The 20,253-nt window shown below is 46.3% G+C and overlaps 1 protein-coding gene across 1 annotated transcript in view; it reads right to left on the reverse strand.

Annotated features, from left to right (window-relative positions):
• LOC311227590 (interleukin-17 receptor D) overlaps positions 1–6,215 on the reverse strand; it is a gene marked incomplete at both ends in the record, with an annotated part of 60,589 nt that extends 54,374 nt beyond the window's left edge. Inside the window, one exon of the mRNA XM_084313310.1 lies at positions 6,081–6,215. Within this exon, the coding sequence (XP_084169436.1) occupies positions 6,081–6,215 (135 nt within the window). The remainder of the gene's footprint in view (positions 1–6,080) is intronic.
• Between the last annotated feature and the right edge of the window lie 14,038 nt (positions 6,216–20,253).

The following is a 20,253-nucleotide window of genomic DNA, read 5'->3' on the forward strand; positions in this document are numbered from 1 at the left end:
ACAGTACAAGGCCCCGGGGGGCTGGGAGCCCCATCTGAAACACATGTAGGAGATACAGTACAGGGGCCCGGGGCTGGGAGCCCCATCTGAAACACATGTAGGAGATACAGTACAAGGCCCCGGGCTGGGAGCCCCATCTGAAACACATGGAGGAGATACAGTACAAGGGCCCGGGGTGCATCATGCATACAGTACAAGGCAAGGGCTGGATTGGAAGCCATACTGTATCAAGATCTTTTCAAGATCCAAGAGTTTTATTCATCACATGATACATACCAGGGCATACCGTGAAACGCGGTTGGCCATACCCGCTTCGATTGTGCAATAAAAACAATGGTAATAGTAGTAGTAATAATACAAACAGATAACTAGATTAGACATGGTAAATAGACGTGTTAATACATCGCTTAAAGGCACTGGATCCTATTGTACATACCTATACAATGTGCAGTTTTTCTTCTATGTCCCTATGCTATACTTGCTGTTACTAACTATACTGTACAATAATCACACAAGTGTCCTTTTCTTGTGTGTTTAAAGTGACCTATATGAATTCAAAATGGGGGACCCTGATGGAAACAAGAGGAAAGTATTTCTCTGGTCTGCATCCCCTTAACAATTGTATGTATTGAGCCGTACTGTATTGTACCCATTCTGCAATCTGTTAAATAAAGTTTTCATTCATTCATTCATTCATTCACACCTGTGGTGTGTTTGTGTGTGTGCGAGTGCAGAATGTTGTGTTGTGTGTGTGTGTGTATGTGTGTGTTCACGTGGGCTTGTGTGTGGAGAGATCAGTGTTCATTTGGATGGATTTGCACCTCCTATTGTATAAGTCCTGCAGGGGTGGTACTAGTGCAATACCCGTAGTACGCTCTGCTGAGCGCACCACTCTCTGGAGGGCCTTCCTGTCCTGTGCCGTGCTGTTTCCATACCAGGCAGTGATGTTTCCAGTCAGAATGCTCTCTACAGCTCCGGAGTAGAAGGACTGGAGTATCTTCCCAGATACTCTGAACTTCCTTAACTGTCTCAGGTGGTAGAGAGGCGCTGCTTCGCCTTCTTTACGACTGAGTCTATGTGTGTTGTCCAAGTCAGGTCCTCTGTGATGTGGACCCACACAGGTACTTAAAACTTGTGTGTCCCCTGCTGTGTTCTGCTAAAATCCACGATCAGCTCTTTGGTTTTACCAATGTTCAGAAGTAGGCGGTTATCCCGGCACCAGTGTGCCAGTACACTCCTCTTTTCAAGAAACTAAACATTCTGTCTGAGGTTAATTCTTTACAGATATGTATATTTGTGTATGCATTTATGATCATCACAATCTACCAAATGGTTTTAATCGTTTTATTTTCTTTTAATTCGGATGTTCATTCATATGCTACACGTCAGTCCAGGGACCTGCATATACCTTATTGTGGTCCTTCTCTTAGGCAGTTCTCAGTGAGGTATATGGAATGCAGCTGATCCTATGCTGAGGAAATCTCCATCTTTGCTTATTTTTTAAGTAAACTACAAAAAAATGCTCATATCCAAAATAGATAAATAGGTCATACATGTAGGTATGCATTTGGTTATGTGGGTGGGTGGGTTTGTAGGCAGGTGGGTGGGTGGTTATGTATTAGTATGTACGCAGTATACAGTATATGCATGTATGTACTGTGTGTATGTATGTTTGTGTTAACACATATCTTTTGAATTTATTACTGGTATTTAAAAATAATATGTATATTTTTGTATGTTTTGATTTTACAAAACAGGGGACATTCTCGTTAAGCCTCTAGGTTTCTAACTTCTCCTTCACAATATGGTTATTATGTATTTTCTTTGACATTTGTTTAACTCTGTGTTAATAAATAAATACAAAAAATACCAATATCAACCTCCTCCCGGTAGGCCTTCTCGTCGTTGTCAGAGATCAGCCCCACCACCACTGTGTCGTCCGCAAACTTCACTATTGAGTTGGAGCTGAACTTGGCCACACAGTCGTGTGTGTATAGTGAGTACAGCAGGGGGCTCAGAACACAGCCCTGGGGGGACCCGATGCTCAGGGTGATGGTGTTGGAGGTCTGACCCCCCACCCTGACCGCCTGGGGCCTGTCACTCAGAAAGTCCAGTACCCAGGCGCTCAGGGCGGAGCTCAGACCCAGCTCGATCAGCTTGTCCACCAGTCTGATGGGGACTATGGTGTTGAACGCTGAGCTGTAGTCAATGAACAACAGTCTCACATAGCCCCCCTTCTGGCGGTCAAGGTGAGAGAGGGTGTTGTGTAGTACCTGGGAGACCGCGTCGTCAGTGGACCTGTTTGTCCTGTAAGCAAACTGCAAAGGGTCCATGGTACTAGGAAGGGAGGCACAGATGTGATCCTTGACCAGCCTCTCAAAGCATTTCATGACCACAGAGGTGAGTGCCACCGGTCTGTAGTCATTAAGACCTGCTGGGGAGGAGTTTTTTGGTACAGGGATTATAGTGGACACCTTGAAGCAGGCAGGGACCACGGACTCGATTTAATATAGTGGTGAACACCGGGGCTAGCTGGTTAGCACAGGACTTGACTATTCGTCCTGTTATCCCATCTGGGCCTGCAGCTTTCCTAGTGTTTACCCCTGATGTATCTGAAACATGTGTACTGTAGGATGCATGGATACTAGGGTGTAACGTTACACAAAAACCACGGTTCGGTATGTACCTCATTTTGAAGTCAAGGTTCGGTACAGGTTTTCGGTACAGTGGGGGAAAGTTTGGCTTTCCATGTTCCACTCAGGGGTGATGTAGTGTGCAGTAACTAATTTTACTTGTAGGGGTGTCAACGAATATTCTATATTGAAATTAATAATCGACTTGTAAAAAAAAATAAAGAAATTATAATAATTATATTAGATTGGTGGGCGGTCGTTAGTGGCTAACATACCGTTGTATTCGTTCGGTACACCACACAGCCGTTCGGTACGGTACGGTACTCACTGAAACTTGTTCGGTTCTGTACGGATACGTGTACCTTTACACCCCTAATGGATACAGTACAAGGGCCCGGGCTTGGAGCCATACTGTATCTGAAACACATGTACTGTAGGACGCATGCATACAGTACAAGGCAATTCCCACTAATCAAGAGCCGTTGGGTTTACAGCCCAAATAAACAGTCACGCCATAAGAAGGTTGACAGATGTTGTACAGGGTACATGCATCCTGTCATCTGCACGCAACTCTGAACACTGTACGAGAGGTTCCCTTGTATGTTTTCCTTCGGATACTTTATTGATTTAGTAAAAAAGTAAGCAAGAGATTCGAACCGGGGATCACAGAGTACAGCAACTTGCAATGGGCCTGGTCTACAAGATACACTACACCACTAAGATACCCATGTACATGTCGAAATACTTCCCAAAGGTCAGTGAATACCACGACCACAACACCAGAGGGAGCTCCACTAATCAGATTCGGCTCAAACAAGGGACTAAACACGTTTCGCAATTATGCCAAAACAATGTGGAACGCCCTACCCACAGCCGTAAAATAATGTGAATCCCTACCCTCCTTCAAAACCGCTCTCAAAGAGCACATACTTGTTGGCTGCAATTAGAAACTGGCCCCGTTAAATGTCCAACCCCCCCACCCTCCAAACCCCCTCCAATGTACAGTTTCTTCCCCTTCGAATGTATATATTTTTCTCTTACGATCTCTTTCTCTTAAACAGTACTGTATATTGTGTATATGTCTTGTATGTCATAAATGTTATGATGAATTGAAAATGGGGGACCCTGATGTAAACAAGACGAAAGTCTTTCTCTGGTCTGCATCCCCTTAACAATTGTTTGTATTGAGCCGTACTGTATTGTACCCATGCTGCAATCTGTTAATACAGTTTTCAATCAATCAATCAACCTCTCCTGACTAAAAGTAGTTTCAAACTAAAACGTCTGGATGTAATTTAGCCAAATCAGCATGGCTGTGGGTGTCTGACAGTAGCTTTGGCATGGGTTGATTCCTTAGCTCGCTAGCATGGCTAACAAATGCAAACATATTGTAGTCTGACCAGGATTACATTCCTTTCTGCTCCGGTGATGCACACTCTCAGTCTGACCTGACTCCTCCTTCACCCCTCCTCCAGCCCCTCCCGACCCCATAAATCCTCCCATCTCTGTCCTACCTGGTCACCTGACCACACCCCTCTGGTCACCTGACCACACCCCTTTGGTCAGGTATAAAGGTCTACGGACAACATGACTCTAGGAGCTCTGTTTGGGGATACGAGGCCTGTATCTTTGTGGAGTCATCCGCTATAACTCTTCTTGACTAACTTGTATTTCGATCTGTTTGGGTTAATAAATCTCTAATGACCAGGTATATTTGACTGAGTATATCCTTGGCTCTGCATGGCTATAATGTCTGGATGAAACAGTACTGTATATCTGTATGTCATGTATGTCATAAATGTCTTGATGAATTGAAAATGGCGGACCCGGATGTAAACATCCCCTTAACAATTGTTTGTATTGAGCCGTACTTTATTGTACCCATTCTGCAATCTGTTAATCAAAATGTTCAATCAATCTCTTCTTCAGCAGGAGTCTGTTATTAAAGGTAGTCTGTAATGTCGTCAAACAGCGACCTCTATAGGCAAAAGAGGTCCACTTGGTATTGCGCTTTGTTTACGTTTTATTCTTTTGTCTGATGTGTGGGTTGGAATTGAGTGGGTTCAGGGGAAGGCTTGCTGCTACACCCCGGGCTCTGCTCTGCCAAGAGATCATTGGAGACGTTGGCAGTCAAACGAGGTAACCCTTTCACTGCCACACTACAGAAGGTTAACCCTTTACTATCACACTACCGACGGTTACCTCAAGTAAGTGATAGTAAAGGCCGGGTTAACCTTCTGTAGTGTGGCAGTGAAAGGGTTAACCGGCTGTTGTGTGGCAGTGAAAGGGTTAACCTTCTGTGTATTGTCGCAGTGAAAGGGTTAACATGTCAACACAGGGCTCCTCCGTTTGGAGGTTGCGTTTAATTATTATTATAATTTCTTTCAGAATTCTACCTTTAATTTTTCATCAGAAAATACAAAAACAAAACAACCGCCAGCAGACTATGTGTTGATTGATTGATTGATTGAAAACTTTATTAACAGATTGCAGAATGGGTACAGTACAGTACATCTCAATACACACAATTGTTAATGGGATGCAGACCAGAGAAAGACTTTCGTCTTGTTTACATCAGGGTCCCCCATTTTCAATTCATCAGGACATATATGACATACATGACATACAGATAGACAGTACTGCTACATCTATACATTTATGACATACCAGATTTGCAAATACAGTACTGTTTGTGATACGAAAAGAGTCCAGAAAAGGGAGTAAAACTGTACGTAAAAACTGTACATTGGAGGAGGTTGGGTGGGGGGGGGGGGGGGGGGGGGGGGGGTGGGAAACACTGTACAACTGTACAAGCAAAACTGTAAATTGGAATATTGACAACCATACTAGGTAATTTACTGTACATTGTAGGGGGTTGGGGGGGGGAAACACTGTACAAACAAGCAAAACTGTACATTGGAATATTGACAAAACCAAAACTTGACACCCGAAGTGGGAATAGTAGTATAAACAGAACCATCTGTACAGAGACAGACGGCAGCCCAGTGACAGGAGGCAGGCAACATGCAGGACTCAGGTTCAGAAACACAACCTCAATCAATCAAAGATGAGAAGAGAAGTACTTTTACAATTTACTACTGAAATGTGCTACTACTTTACAAAATAATAACAACACATTTTACTACTGAAAAATACACTTAAAAACAAAGACTAAAATGTTCTAATTACTTCTAATTACACTGTTCTCATTTGCACCCCAAACAGAGCAGCAATACCCAGCGAAGGAAACGGAAGGTTTTAATGACTAGAATCAGCCCTTAACTCATGTGTTAATCCTCTAGTGTGTGTGTGTGTGTGTGTGTGTGTGTGTGTGTGTGTGTGTGTCACGTTTACACAGTAAAAACAAAACCCCCATGATGTGCATGCCATGATTTAACAACCCAAGAGTGTAAAAAATGTTGCAACCGGCTCGTAAAACCAACGTACCTGTCGGACACATTCCAAGCTGCAGTCCTGAGGCGTGACGACGTCGTCTGGGTCGGAGAGCTCGAGCTCCCCCTGGGCCCAGAGGCGCTGACCCAGGGTCAGGAGCTGGTACAAAACAAGCGCTTCTCTCCACATGCTGCCCCCCCGGTCAACAACATGACACCGCCCCCCCCTCCCCGCCCCAGCGGAGAACGACGCTGCACATCGGCCTCGCGCTGTAGCACGCGCCGCTCCGGCTCCCGCTCTCACACCACACCGACGGGGACGCACGCGGGTCAAGAGACGCGCGGCACTACTAGGGCTCTCTCAGCGGGAGGGATTCTGTCAGTGTGAGCGGCTTGGAGAATAGCGTGAGAGTGAGTGGCAGAAAGGGGTGGAGGAGGAGAAGGAGGAGGAGAAGGAGGAGAGAGAGAGCGATGAGGGGAGTGGTGTCTTCAGGCTACGGGGTGTGGAGGGAGGTTTAACTACTCTGGCAGCTAATTCAACCTGCCATAGGTGGGCGGCCTTAGCTCCGTTTCACCCGTTTCAACTGAAATGGGCCCCCGTCGCTAGCAGGGCGCCCCCCGGATTGACAAAGCAAAACACACCCTGGATTGATAAAGCAAATGTGCAGCACTGTGTCAATGTGGATAACTGATGCGCGGTGGTGGAAGCGCTTGAAAAGGCAACGTCACCAACACAGAAATATGTTTACCGACTTTTAATCTTTCACCTTGTATAGAAGAAACCTCGCTCCTGACATGAACAAAGTCATGTGAATTCCCAGGGTCTAGTTGAGCTGCGTCGTGGTGAGTTTGGCACAGTGGCTACACTGCTTCCCGCCTTATGTGCACGTTTGCCCTAAAGCATTATATTTTCATTGGCTTCCTGCTGTGATTCTGGGCGAGGTAGAATATAATGCGTTGTATGTTCAGAAACCTCAGAGTTTGCCGTTTCATCCGGTACATGACATGTCACTGTAGCATTATGCTGTAAGATGTTGGGGTTGAAAAGTTTGCAGAAAATATCGCGTGTTGTGCACCCCCGCAGTTTGAGAAGCACTGGTTTAGCTGTGAGAGAAAGAGAGAGAGAGAGAGAGACAGAGAGAGAGACAGAGAGAGACAGAGACAGAGAGAGAGAGACAGAGAGAGAGACAGAGACAGAGAGAGAGAGACAGAGAGCGAGAGACAGAGAGAGCGAGCGAGAGAGAGATTCATGAGAGCAGTTACATATTTATGTCAGAGAGAGTGCATTTGTGAATCAGAGAGGCATGTGTCAGTTTAAGTCCGAGGCCCATTCTCTTGTAAATGTACATCTCTTGTGTTTCAGGCTACGTCACGGGTCACGTGACTCTAGTGTCGCCCCCAGGCGTCTGATCTAGCACCAACACACAGCTGAGAGAGAGACAGAGAGAGAGAGAGAGAGCTATCAGTGTGTGGAGGAGGATAAGGGCTCATTCACCCCTAATCAGACAAAGAGGGGAAGAAACGTTTCCACTTCTCTTGTATGGGGGGGGGGGGGGGGGGTGCGTTGGGACCTTGGGTTCACCACGTGCTGCTGTGTACCTGAACGAATGCAGCGTTACTTTAACCACTAACGTGGCTCATACAGAGCCAAGCATTTCACTCTAAATAATGTATGTACTTTACACGTGACAAATAAAAACAAACGTGAACTTGTAACAGAACGCATGTGCAGAACCTTTTTTTTTTTGCATGCAGAACTTAATTCAAACCCCATGAGAATGAGGCGTTGCGGGGCCAAGGCTAAGAGGATAGTCAAAGACTCCAGCCACCCAAACAACGGCCTCTTTGAACTGCTGCGGTCAGGCAAGCGCTACCGGAGTCTCATGCATGAATGAATCCTGATGAATTGAAAATGGGGGACCCTGATGTAAACAAGACGAAAGTCTCTCTCTGGTCTGCATCCCCTTAACAATTGTGTGTATTGAGCCGTACTGTATTGTACCCATTCTGCAATCTGTTAATAAAGTTTTCAATCAATCAATCAATCAATCAATCAATCAATCAATCATGGCCGGTACAGAGAGACTCAGAAAGGAGCTTCTATCCCCCAGGGCCCAGAGTTCAAAACTTGTAATCCCTATCTGATTGGATCAGATTTGTATTCATTCATTTCAACTCATCCCCTTAACAATTGTGTGTATATGAATTTGTAATCCTTGGTTTTAAACGAAATAATGGTTGGACTGTCCAAGGGGGGTCCTGAGGGGGGGGCAGCGAGCAAGAGCATAATGTATGTATTGTATTGTAATTATTATGTATATATCTTGTAATCTACATTTATATTGATTCAAATACTGGACTGTCATAGTCCTGTGATTTATTGTGGATTTTTACTGTTAATGCTTGTGTGTCTAGTTCTGTATCGTTAGTGGCTTAGCTTGGCATCGCTACTGCACTATCTCGCGTACGTGCACGCGTACTGAATAAACCACAAATGTACCTCTAATACCAGTATTAGTCTGACCACACCCCTCATCAGCTTACCTTCATAAGCAGGTGTGTGGTCACCTGCTCTCCTCCTTCTCGCTTTCACCACAAGGAAGAGGTGCCTCGGTAGATCCCCACACTTGACACCATGATGGAAGAAATTGGATTAGGAACAGCTTGGGAAACAAGGATACGTTGACATCATATCTTTATTTTCTCTCTCACTATTTTCGAGAAAATACGGCGATATTGTCTTCGTACTGGAGTGTCTAGAAGATGATGATCATTCTACAAACCCTCCACCGGTTTTCGTATTGGGAGCACGCCGCTGCATGCTTCTCAACTGCAGTTCCTTGCTGTGTTTGTTGGGGTGAAACCTGTCAGGCCACAGCTGAACTGTCGGACATGCCGCTGTTGTGAGGAGCGGTGCGTTCCAGGTTGGGTGAGTAGTGTTTGCTGGCGGGCTCCACTTGTCTGTTAGTGCTATGGGGGCTACTTGACAAAGTTTATGGAAACCGGCCCCAGGCTAGGGTCCTTTGTTTAGCCGTCTAGGCGACAGAAGGCCTTGGTCTGGCGACCATTATAGTTTTAACTAGTGGGCCGCGACCATTGACACTGGTGATCCCTGTGTGTTCTGGACGAGTGGATTCTCTCTGTCACCGTGTTAAGACCCCATCTTTCATATCCAAATGAGAGTATTCCTTCACGAGGGGATATGTGCATGTAATGTGCGATAGCGGCAGATTCATGTTCAAAGTCAGCTATACAGGCCAGTTGGTACTGTGCTGATTCCGCCGGACGTGTTAATGTCACCGTTGTGAAGCGGTGTTGACGTCTTGTTTTCTCTTTTCTCTTAAAAAGTGAGGAGGGTTCAGAACGGCGGCCTGTCTGGGTGAGTGTTATGTCATTGTTTACATGTTCATAGCTTACGGTTAGCCGGTCGGTGGCCTGGCGCGGGGTAGCTTGGCTTCTCGCGCGCCGCCGGGAGCTCGCTCCTGATCGCGTGCGTCGTAGATCGGCGTCTCGCGAGCGGAAGCAATAGCACCCGAACGGTTGGAGCAGCCGTTAGCTTGATGCTATTCTGTTGAACGTGCTTTGATTTTTAACATGTTTTACACTCTTGACCACGACGTCATCCTTGACAGGGGATGTTCGTCGACCCTGCCTGAGCCTAGACGGGGATTGCGTCAACAAAGAGGACTGTAGCGACTGGTGGAGCGGCGACGCTGCCCGGATCGAACAACACGGGACGGCTGTGTTCTACGGTGGCTTGTGACTGCACTTCGCTGATCTGCGTTCCGGGCAGGTACGGGGTTGGCCAGACCTCATAACACGTCTTCTGGTTTTACCTTGCTAAATGTATTGTGAATAACGGTGTTTTTTCCCAAAACGTGTGTTGTTGCAATGCATTTGAGATACGTTGCGGGTTGTGTGTGAGCTGTTTTTGTCACTGGCAGTTAGCTTCTCCGTGCAGGTCGTGATGTATTGATCTGGTTGTTGTGTGAGAAACATCATGGTGTTTATGTGTACCGTGTACTCACTACTAAGGCAACTAACCTATGAAGCTATGCTTGGTGACGAGTGAGTAAAAGAATGTTCTTTCTCAGACTGTAATGACAATGAACAGTGAGTTCACACATTAACAGGTTTTCCTGTTTTAACTGGCCGTATTGAGGGTAAAATAGGAGGATTGTGTTTCCCCCCCCGGTTCCCTGGGGACTTTATCACCTCCTATCAGACATGTTGTGCATTAATTGTGTCTTTTGTGTGGTAGGGATACGATGTAACTCTCAGCTTGATTGCTGAGGTTGTGCTAAATCTGCTGGAGAAACTTATTTCCTAAAGGGAAATTGGTTTGGTTGCTGTCATGTGTGCTTAGCAAGGCCTGTGGTCGATACTAATCAAGAATGATGTATTCTCTCATTGTGAAAAAAACGGCGTTCCTCTGTTGAGTGTTTTTGCCATTTTTTGTAGGTGATGATGGGTTGTGTGTGTCATGTGACCTACAACTGGGTTGTACTGGCCACAGAAGCACATGTGTATGTTGGACCGGGGTTCTTAGAGCCCTCTCTATTCTGTGTTTTTCCTTAGTAAAAATCAGATAGCAGGTTAGCTCGTGCGCTGTGTGGAGCTGTGAAACGCTTCATAGAGCTGACTATGACTGTGTCATATTCTCTTTTTGTCGTTACGTCGTATCATGGGTGTGGGGTCGTAAAGGGGTGAACTGGTAACCTTTCCTCTCCCCATTGTTCTGTCGGTCAGGGGTACACCCCCTGTCCTTCAAGGTTCCCGTCACGTGGCGGTTCGGCACGTTACGGGGGGGGGGGGGGGGGGGGGGGAGGGAGTTCCTGGTCCCACGGCCTGGTATATTGGGCGTGTGCACCGCAGGAATTCCCCCGCCATAGAGTACGTCACCGTGCGCGTCTCTGTTGGTAGGACTTCCGTGTGCTGTTCAGGTCCATGTGATGGATCTGTTTTCAGGGGGGGTGGTCAGGGCTCCTCCTCACCAAGCGCCTACTCAGGCCTTCTGTGAGTTCGGACTCCTTCTTCCATGTGAGGAAGCCTCCATCAGAGTACAGAGCCTTCCTCCTCAGATTGTCAAAGTGAGTGGACCCTCTAGAAGGGTCCTTTTCTATTGTATGTATATTCGATTCAATTCGTTTATTGAGTGTGTATGGGTTCGGTGCCTCTTCCCCGGAGGCCCTAAAACCAGTTTTTTACATGGCTCAAGGTGCAATATATTCTTTTCAATCTGTACAGCTCGCGTGGGAAGTCTCTCTGGGGATCCCCGTCTCTTTCCTATGGGAGGGTGGTGGGATGTAAAAATGTGAACATTTTTTACCCCGGCTGTGTAGACTGGGATACATACTGTTGATGCTTCCTTCTTTCTATTCCAGAAGTGTTGGAGTTAGGGAGTGTCACACCCCTCTTGTCGTTCCCCTGGGCGCCTTGGGGATTCAATGACAGGTCTAAATAGCCTGTTCATTGATGGGGGTGTGTCCCGACGCACGTATAGTGCTAGCTCGCTGTAAACAGGCGATTGACTGGCACGCCTTAGTTGCTTGTGGTTGAAACAGCGTTTTTATAAAGCAACTGAGATGGGGGTTTTTCCTCTTCCGGCGACCACATCCCATGACCTGGGTGGGTTGTCGACGGATTCTCGTTCATGTCTGGGGGATGATGACGGGATGGATCTGAACATATGTAGTGGGGTCTCACGCCCTTGGGGTGGGCCACCAGGCGCGGTTCGTCCCGACGTCTGGGTGGCGCCTTCTTTTCATGTTAAGATCAACACGCATATCTGCCCTTCTCCTGGAGTAGGCATGTCGGCGTGGTTAGGGCACGGGACTGGTTCTGGTCACGCTGGTCCAGATCAGTTGAACCCGTTGTCCGCCGGGGATGCAGATCTGCTGTTCTGGTACCCTGAGGGACTTGGGCTTTTTTCAGGGGGAAAAATGCCAGGTCGGTCTGGGTGTCACAGGGTTAAGCGCTATGGAGACCCTGGTTGGGTATGTTTTTACTCAGCACTGTCGTCATGGCTTACAGCCATGCCATTCTGTACGCGCTCGATCTCGTCGGATCTCGGCCGCTACACAGGTTGGTCCTGGTTAGTACTTGGTTGGGAGACCGCCGGGGAATACCAGGTACGGTGTGCTTAGGGGCTGGTTCTCCATTATTTTTCGCTCCTCTCTCACGCATGGCGAAGAGGGGCCTGTGGGGGTGGTTTTTTGACCTCCTCTGGTGACCCTGTGCTTCCCGTACCGCCAGGCCCGGTCCGAAGTGATGTTTGCGACCCGTAGGCCTGGGTTAACCCTTTTTGGAAACTGAAACACTTGTACTGCGGTATAGCCGGTGTATACCCGCAGGTGTGTTTTGGAGTTTTTTCTTGAGGGGTTATAGGAACAACCACCGCATTGGGTAACACCGAGGTGGTTGATTCCCTGGTGTGTTGGAGCAGTGTCAACTCCCGGGTTCACCGTTTGAGGGTGCCCCTGCACGTTCATGACGTCTGCCAATCGTGTCAGCCTTTTCTGCCTCGACCCCTCTGGGTGGGGGTTGTTAAATGGAGGCTTGGTCATGCAACACCGCCAGCTTACGCTCCTTCCGCCGGGGCGGCTGTGTTCAGCTGTCCCCTCTGGCGCCTGTCTCGTCCGCAGTCTCCAGGCTAGGGTTAACAGCCTGTTGCCTGGTTTTTCCCCAGTGCGCTGCCTGCTTCCGTTGGTTAACCTTTTTTGTGTGCTTACGGCCATGCTGACTGCCTATTCTGCAGGGTCAGTGTGCCAGGCGGTGTACTATTGGGGGGACGGGGCCCGCTCGGCTTACGGCCATACCGACCTGAACACGCCCGGTCTCGTCCGATCTCGGAAGCTGGGCAGGTTCTGGCCTGGTTGGTTCCGCCTGGGAATACCAGGTGCAGTAACTGAGGGGCCTTTGTCCGAATACGCTGGCGATGTGGGGGGCGGGGCACTACGTGCCCACCTGGTGGGGTCTTGATGCTGGCATCATGGACTTCTCCGGGCCCCCATTCCAGGGAGTCCAGTCCTTTTGGTGGGTCTGGGTCTTCCTTCGTGCTCCGCTGCTACGGCCTTGCCACGGGGTTGGGTTTGCCCTTGACCCCGTGATTCTGGGGGCAGTAACGAGGTTGTTCCTCCGTTCGTTCCCGGGTGGCATGCGGGTTGTGCGTGTGTGTAGTCGTGGGGTCAAGCCACGGTCTGCTCACCCTGTGCGTTGAGTTGCTTGAGTGCCTCTTCGCACGGTCGGGTCCGTCGCCCTCCCGTGACGTCCCTAATAGGGGGGCTACCCTCCATTAGGGGGGGTCGGGGGGGCTCGGCCCTCCCTGTTCTGATGGTTTTGGGGGGCTGTCAGCGGGGTGTATTTGTCAGCCAAGTGGCTCCGCTTGGCCTCCCTTGTGCAGTAGCGATGCCAAGCTAAGCCACTAACGATACAGAACGTTAGGTTATGACTATAACCAAGTTCTGTTAGTTAGGGGCGATGCTTGGCATCGGACGCCGCTGCAGCCCTTGTCCTCACCTTGTGGTGAAAGCTTGGGAAGGAGGAGAGCAGGTGACCACACACCTGCTTATGAAGGTAAGCTGATGAGGGGTGTGGTCAGACTAATACTGGTATTAGAGGTACATTTGTGGTTTATTCAGTACGCGTGCACGTACGCGAGATAGTGCAGTAGCGATGCCAAGCATCGCCCCTAACTAACAGAACTTGGTTATAGTCATAACCTAACGTTTTATGTCATGTCAAAAATTGAAAATAAAAAAAGTGTTAAAAAAAACAATTGTGTGTATTGTTGAGCCGTACTGTACTGTACCCATTCTGCAATCTGTTAATTAAAATGTTCAATCAATCAATCAATCAATAGGGATTAAACGTTGTGAACTCAGGATGCTCAATGACTCTCTGCAACACTAGCACATCTGGCCATGACAACATCCCCTCCAAATTCCTCAGAGACTCAGCAGCCGCCATCACCCCAGTCATCACACACATAATAATAATAAACATCTCCATAAAACAGGGACACGTCCCCAAGGACTTCAAAATTGCGAGAGTATCGACTCCCGGAGAGTCAGCATTGCCTTGGCTTGGGCTGATCGCTATATACTAACTCGTTTGGCTGAGTTAGGGGGAGGGGAGCCGTGGGTGGGTCCTGGGCGTTGTGGACAGCAGTTCGGTCAGGGCGCCTGCACAGCGAGGGTAGGATCTGGAGAAAGGTAGTGTGACCTTCCACACGTTACACTCTCCCGGTGAGAATCTGCGCGGCCAGGCTGGCTGCTGGCTGGCTGCACATGTGTCGGAGGAAAGCATGTGACAGTCTCCGGCCTCCCGGACCAACAGTAGGGGGGGGGGGGGGGGGGGGGGGTGCGCAACAACCAGGAAGGGGGTTGGGAATTGGCATAACGACTAACAGTGGGATGGGAGAAAAATCGGAAAAAGGAGGGGGAAAAAGATAATAAAAAAAAAAAAAAAAAATGCGAGAGTAACACCCCTGCACAAAAAGGGCAGCAAATTAGACCCAGGCAACTACCGCCCTGTTTCTATCCTTACCTCCATCTCGAAAGTCATGGGAAAAATAGTATACGAACAGGTCAAAAAGTACCTCGCGGGAAAAAAAAACGAATCTACAAATTCCAATCTGGCTTCAGAACATCCCACTCCACTGACACATGCCTTCTCTATTTGAACGACCACATCAAACAAGAGGTGGACGCGGGCAAATACTGCGGCATGGTCATGCTGGACCTACAAAAGGCCTTCGACACTGTCAATCACACCATTCTGATTGACAAGCTAAAAGCAATTGGTTTTGATAGTCTATCAGTGAGCTGGATGCAATCCTACCTGGAGGGGAGAGAACAGATGGTGGAGGTAAACGGTACCCTATCCCCCCCCCTCACAGTGAGCTGTGGTGTTCCACAAGGAAGCATACTAGGATCGCTACTGTTCCTAATTTATGCAAATGACAATGGCAAAACAGAGTCCATTCTCTTCGGTTCAATAACAAACTCAGCAAGACCGACTGCTTCTCAGTTACAGTGGGTGACAATATTGTCACAAGGAAAGATGAAATTACCTACCTGGGTTCCATCCTAGAGGCAAATCTTTCCTGTGACAAAATGGCATCCAATGTAATAAAAAAAGTCAACCAACAAACTCGATTCTTGTACCGGATCTCCTCTCTGGTAAACAAGAATACCCTGAAGTCTCTGGCAGGAGCACTCATTCAAGGGTACTACGACTATGCTTGCACCTCATGGTACCAAAGCACCTCAAAGGCGCTAAAAACAAAATTACAAACATCTCAAAACAAACTGGTCAGACTACTGCTTGACCTTACTCCTAGAACCCACCTCACCCCTGCCCACTTTGACAACCTAGGATGGCTTACATTAAAGTAAATGACCAAGTAAGGCTTTGTCAGTATTCCAATGTACAGTGTAAAATGTGTGTGTGTCCCCTACCCAACCCCCCCCACCTCCAATGTACAGCCCTCACCCAACCCACCCAACCCCACCCCACCCAACCTCCTCCAATGTACAGTTTCTACGCCAAATGTATATACACTCCTTTTCTGGACACTTTTGTATCACAAACAGTACTGTATTTGCAAATCTGATATGTCATAAATGTATAGATGTAGCAGTACTGTCTATCTGTATGTCATGTATGTCATATATGTTATGATGAATTGAAAATGGGGGACCCTGATGTAAACAAGACGAAAGTCTTTCTCTGGTCTGCATCCCCTTAACAATTGTATGTATTGAGCTGTACTGTACTGTACCCATTCTGCAATCTGTTAATAAACTTTTCAATCAATCAATCAATCAATTCAATTAGAGTAGACGACAGAGTACAGCAACTTGCAATGGGCCTGGTCTACAATATACACTACACCAGTGGTTCTCAAACTTTTTACACCAAGTACCACCTGAGAACGTAGCTGGCTCTCCAAGTACCACCATATGACCGGCGTTAAAATACAGTCTATTCAGCTATGCACAGTTCACGCAGGAGGCAAATGTATTCCTAATACCATTATTTATTGTTAACTTTTGTCAGACACAGCCACAATGTACAAAGGGATAGCACTAGAACTAGCAAACGCTTCCACACAACTCATACAATGCAAGGGGCATTGAGAACATAATAACTAACATTCTCACATAGCAAGTGAGAAAATTAAGAACAACTGTATTTCAGCAAATGTACTTAATTCTCTCTATCTCTCTCTCTCTCTCTCTCTCTCTCTCTCTCTCTCTCTCTCTCTCTCTCTCTCTCTCTCTCACACACAGCAAGCAATTGTCCATCATTCTCTCTCTCTCACACACACACACACACAATTATTTTGTTACAAAAACTTAATTTCCTGCATTCTGGTGCAGGAATTTTTGAATTTTTACCCTTTAAATGCCAGTGTTTGTGATGGGCATCACAAATTATTGTAAAAAAAAACACACAAAAAGTAAAATATTTTTCAATATGTCAAATGCAAAGTACATTTTTCTGGGGGGGATTATTACAGGCTAGGCATGTGTCAATGATTAGCAGCAACACATATTTTGATGGATTTTTTGTAATGTCAGATTTAACACCAGCTCTTTTCAGAAAAGTGGGAGTATTTCATTTTTTATCTGACATTACAATAAATCTAAAAATAAATGGTTATGATCGGGGCTGAAGTTGAATTAAAGATTTATGACTGTTTAGACTCTGTCACAGTGATCTCCTGGTTGTTCCCCACTTAGATTATCTAACTATCGCGCCGCCGCAACCAGAAACACTGGCCTGGCCTGCTTCTAAGTTCAGTGGCCTGACTGCAAAAAAAAAAAAAAATGTTTTTTTCTTTTAGCTTTTTTGGAAATGTTTTCAAGTACCACCAGCAGTACCACCAAGTACCACTAGTGGTATGCGTACCACAGTTTGAGAACCAGTGCATTACACAACCAAGGTACCCATGTACATGTCAAAATACTTCCCAAAGGTCAGTGAATACCACCATCACAACACCAGAGGGAGCTCCACAAATCATGTTAAACCCAGATTCGGCTCAAACAAGGGACTAAACACGTTTCGCAATTATGCCACATCAATGTGGAACGCCCTACCCAAAGCTGTAAAGGAATGTGGATCACTACCCACTTTCAAAGAACACCTACGGGAGACTGCAATTCGAAACTGGCCCCTGTAAATGTCCCAACCCAACCCAACCCCCTCCAATGTACAGTAAATTACGATGTATGGTTTTGTCAATATTCCAATGTGCAGTTTTGCTTGTACAGTTGTACAGTGTCCCCCCCCCCACCCAACCTCCTCCAATGTACAGTTTCTACGTCAAATGTATATACTCTCTTTTCTGGACTCTTTTTGTATCACAAACAGTACTGTATTTGCAAATCTGGTATGTCATAAATGTATAGATGTAGCAGTACTGTCTATCTGTATGTCATGTATGTCATATATGTTATGATGAATTGAAAATGGGGGACCCTGACGAAAGTCTTTCTCCGGTCTGCATCCCCTTAACAATTGTATGTATTGATTGAGCTGTACTGTACCCATTCTGCAATCTGTTAATAAAGTTTTCAATCAATCAATCAATTGCACACACATCCACATGCACACATTCACTTTAGCCACTTTAAACACACCATATTTGATCTATTTATTACTAAAAGATTTGCGCTACATCTCTACCCGATTTTTGCATTTTGTACTTTAGTTGTAGTGTATATTGTATATTTTGTAAAGTGTTTGGTCTTTATTCTTTTTTTTTACTGTATGAAGCACATTAAATTTTTTTTTTTTTTTTTACATTTTGTCATTTACAGTAGCTGACGCTTTTATCCAAAGCGACTTACAAGTGACAAGTGGACAGGAAGGGCACAACTCTTTCAGCCTTCAATCTCCTACAGGGGAGGGGCTCATAGAGAAACAAGCATTTCACTGTAATGTACATGTATCTTAAAGGAACATGCCAACTTTTTGGGAAATTAGCTTATTTGCCATCTACCCTGGAGTTAGACAAGCAGATACATACCCTTTTCTTCTCTGTGCATGCAGTAGGCTTAGGAAACAGCCGCACCGTTAGCCTAGCTTAGCATCATTCACTGGAAAGTCAAGAGTTTTATTTGTCACGGCCGCATACAAGTATACAATGAAGTGCGGGGAAGTAGGTGTGCCAGTGTAGCCTAGTTCTTCCCAACAGTCACGAAATACAAACTTTCCTGTAAACATGTTGTGACCTGTGTATTTACCACATGGAGAAATACAAAAAGAAATAATTAGACATTTTCGTTTTCTAAGCAGATATATACTCTGAACTATTTCATCACATCAAAAGCGATGTTTTTCAAAAAGCAACAGGGAGAGGAAAAGGGTATGCATCTGCTTGTCTAACTCCAGGGTAGATGGCAAATAAGCTAATTTCCCAAAAAGTTGGCATGTTCCTTTAAATGTGACGAATAAAATAAAACTTGATGTCAAGTTAGCAGTCAGCACTGAGTAGGACTGCCAACACAAACGTCATCGTTTTGTCTCTGTACACCACTATACCACCCGCAATGGACTTGAATTGAATAAATCAAGATGTGCTTTAAGTGCATGCTCTCAGCTTACATTTTAGGGTATATACTGTACATCCAAATCAGGTGAACAGTGTAGGAATAACAACAATCTCTATATGTGCCTCCTCCTTTTGAACCCTTTCACTACCACACTACAGACGGTTAACCCTTTCACAGCCACACTACAGAAGGTTAAGGGTCCAAAAGTAATTGGGACAGCTGGCTGCTCAGCTGCTCCACGGCCAGCCAGGTGTGTTATTCCCTCATCATTTCATTTACAAGGAGCCGATAAAAGGTCTACAGTTAATTTCAAGTGTGGCATTTGAATTTGGAATCTGTTGCTGTCCACTCTCAATATGAGGCCTAGCGGGACGTCACTATCTTCTAGTATCTGTGTATCGCGCAACGCTAGTTTCTTAGCTATTCTCAGAATAAATCACAGAAACGACGCCCCACCCCACCCCCCCCCCGCCACACGCAAATAACTGAAACGAGAAGCGCTCACTCAAGCCCCTGTTACACACTCGTTAACCCTTTCACTGCCACACGACAGCCGGTTAACCCTTTCACTGTGACAATACAGAAGGTTAGCCCTTTATTATCGCATTTGCGGAGCTAATGATGGAGCATCGCCGTCGGTTGTGTGATAGTAAAGGGCTAACCTTCTGTTGTGTGGCAGTGAAAGGGTTAATAATAAGCTATCATTAGGCTGACAAATCAAAACAAGCCCATCAGAGCGATGGCAAAAACATTAGATGTGGCCAAATCAACTGTTTGGTATATTCTTAACCTCCCTAGCCATATTTTCATAAAATTCGCACTAAAAGTACATACCCAAGTAAATGGAAGATTGCTCCACTTCTACAAGGTCAATTTGCATGTTCTTGGTATCTAGGGATCTCACAGAATGTATTCCCAGTGTCAGAAATATTGTGTCTGTTACTATGCTTGAGTAAATTGTAATGAACCAAAAGGAGAATCTAAATTATGATTTTTTTTTTCTTGATTCTACTGCGTAGGCGCACCAACCGACCTGTAGGAGTCGCTGTCCACAACGCCCGATCCCCACCCTTCAGTTTCCCTCCCCGTAATACGGCCAATGTGTATTACTGTGGACGACCAGCTAAACTGAAAGCAATGTGGAGAGCGGGGCTCGAACAGGAGGCATCCTGTTCGAGCCTAGTCTCCAGCATTCGTTGCGAGCGCCTTGCCCACTGCGCCACGTAGCCGCACCTAAATTATGATTTTTTATATTTTTTTTACATCTTTGACGGTGAATAACAAACACCATGCTAACATTGACCAGACGTGAAAGATCGGTACAGGGCCAGGCGGGCTTAAGGGATTCAAAAGAAATACCGCACTATTGAGCTCAGCAATACCAAAAAGACCCAGGAGGACCCTATAAATCAGCTGTGGTGGACGACGGAAGAACTCTTTCCCTGGTGAAGAAAGACCCCTTTCACAACACTCTCAAAGTCAAAGTCGACGAGAAGACTTCACCAGAGTGAATACAGAGGGTTCACCACAAGATGTATTGTGTATATTCAATATCGCAAAGGCAAGGACAAATATAAAAAGTCGATGTATATCTGTTAACACATTGGATGCCACACCTCTTACTCATCGTTAACCCCTCATGCCACCTACTAACCCCATGTA

This window comes from Notolepis coatsorum, assembly GCF_963971535.1.
Source record: "Notolepis coatsorum genome assembly, chromosome: 4".
In the NCBI taxonomy this organism is placed as follows: Eukaryota; Metazoa; Chordata; class Actinopteri; order Aulopiformes; family Paralepididae; genus Notolepis; species Notolepis coatsorum.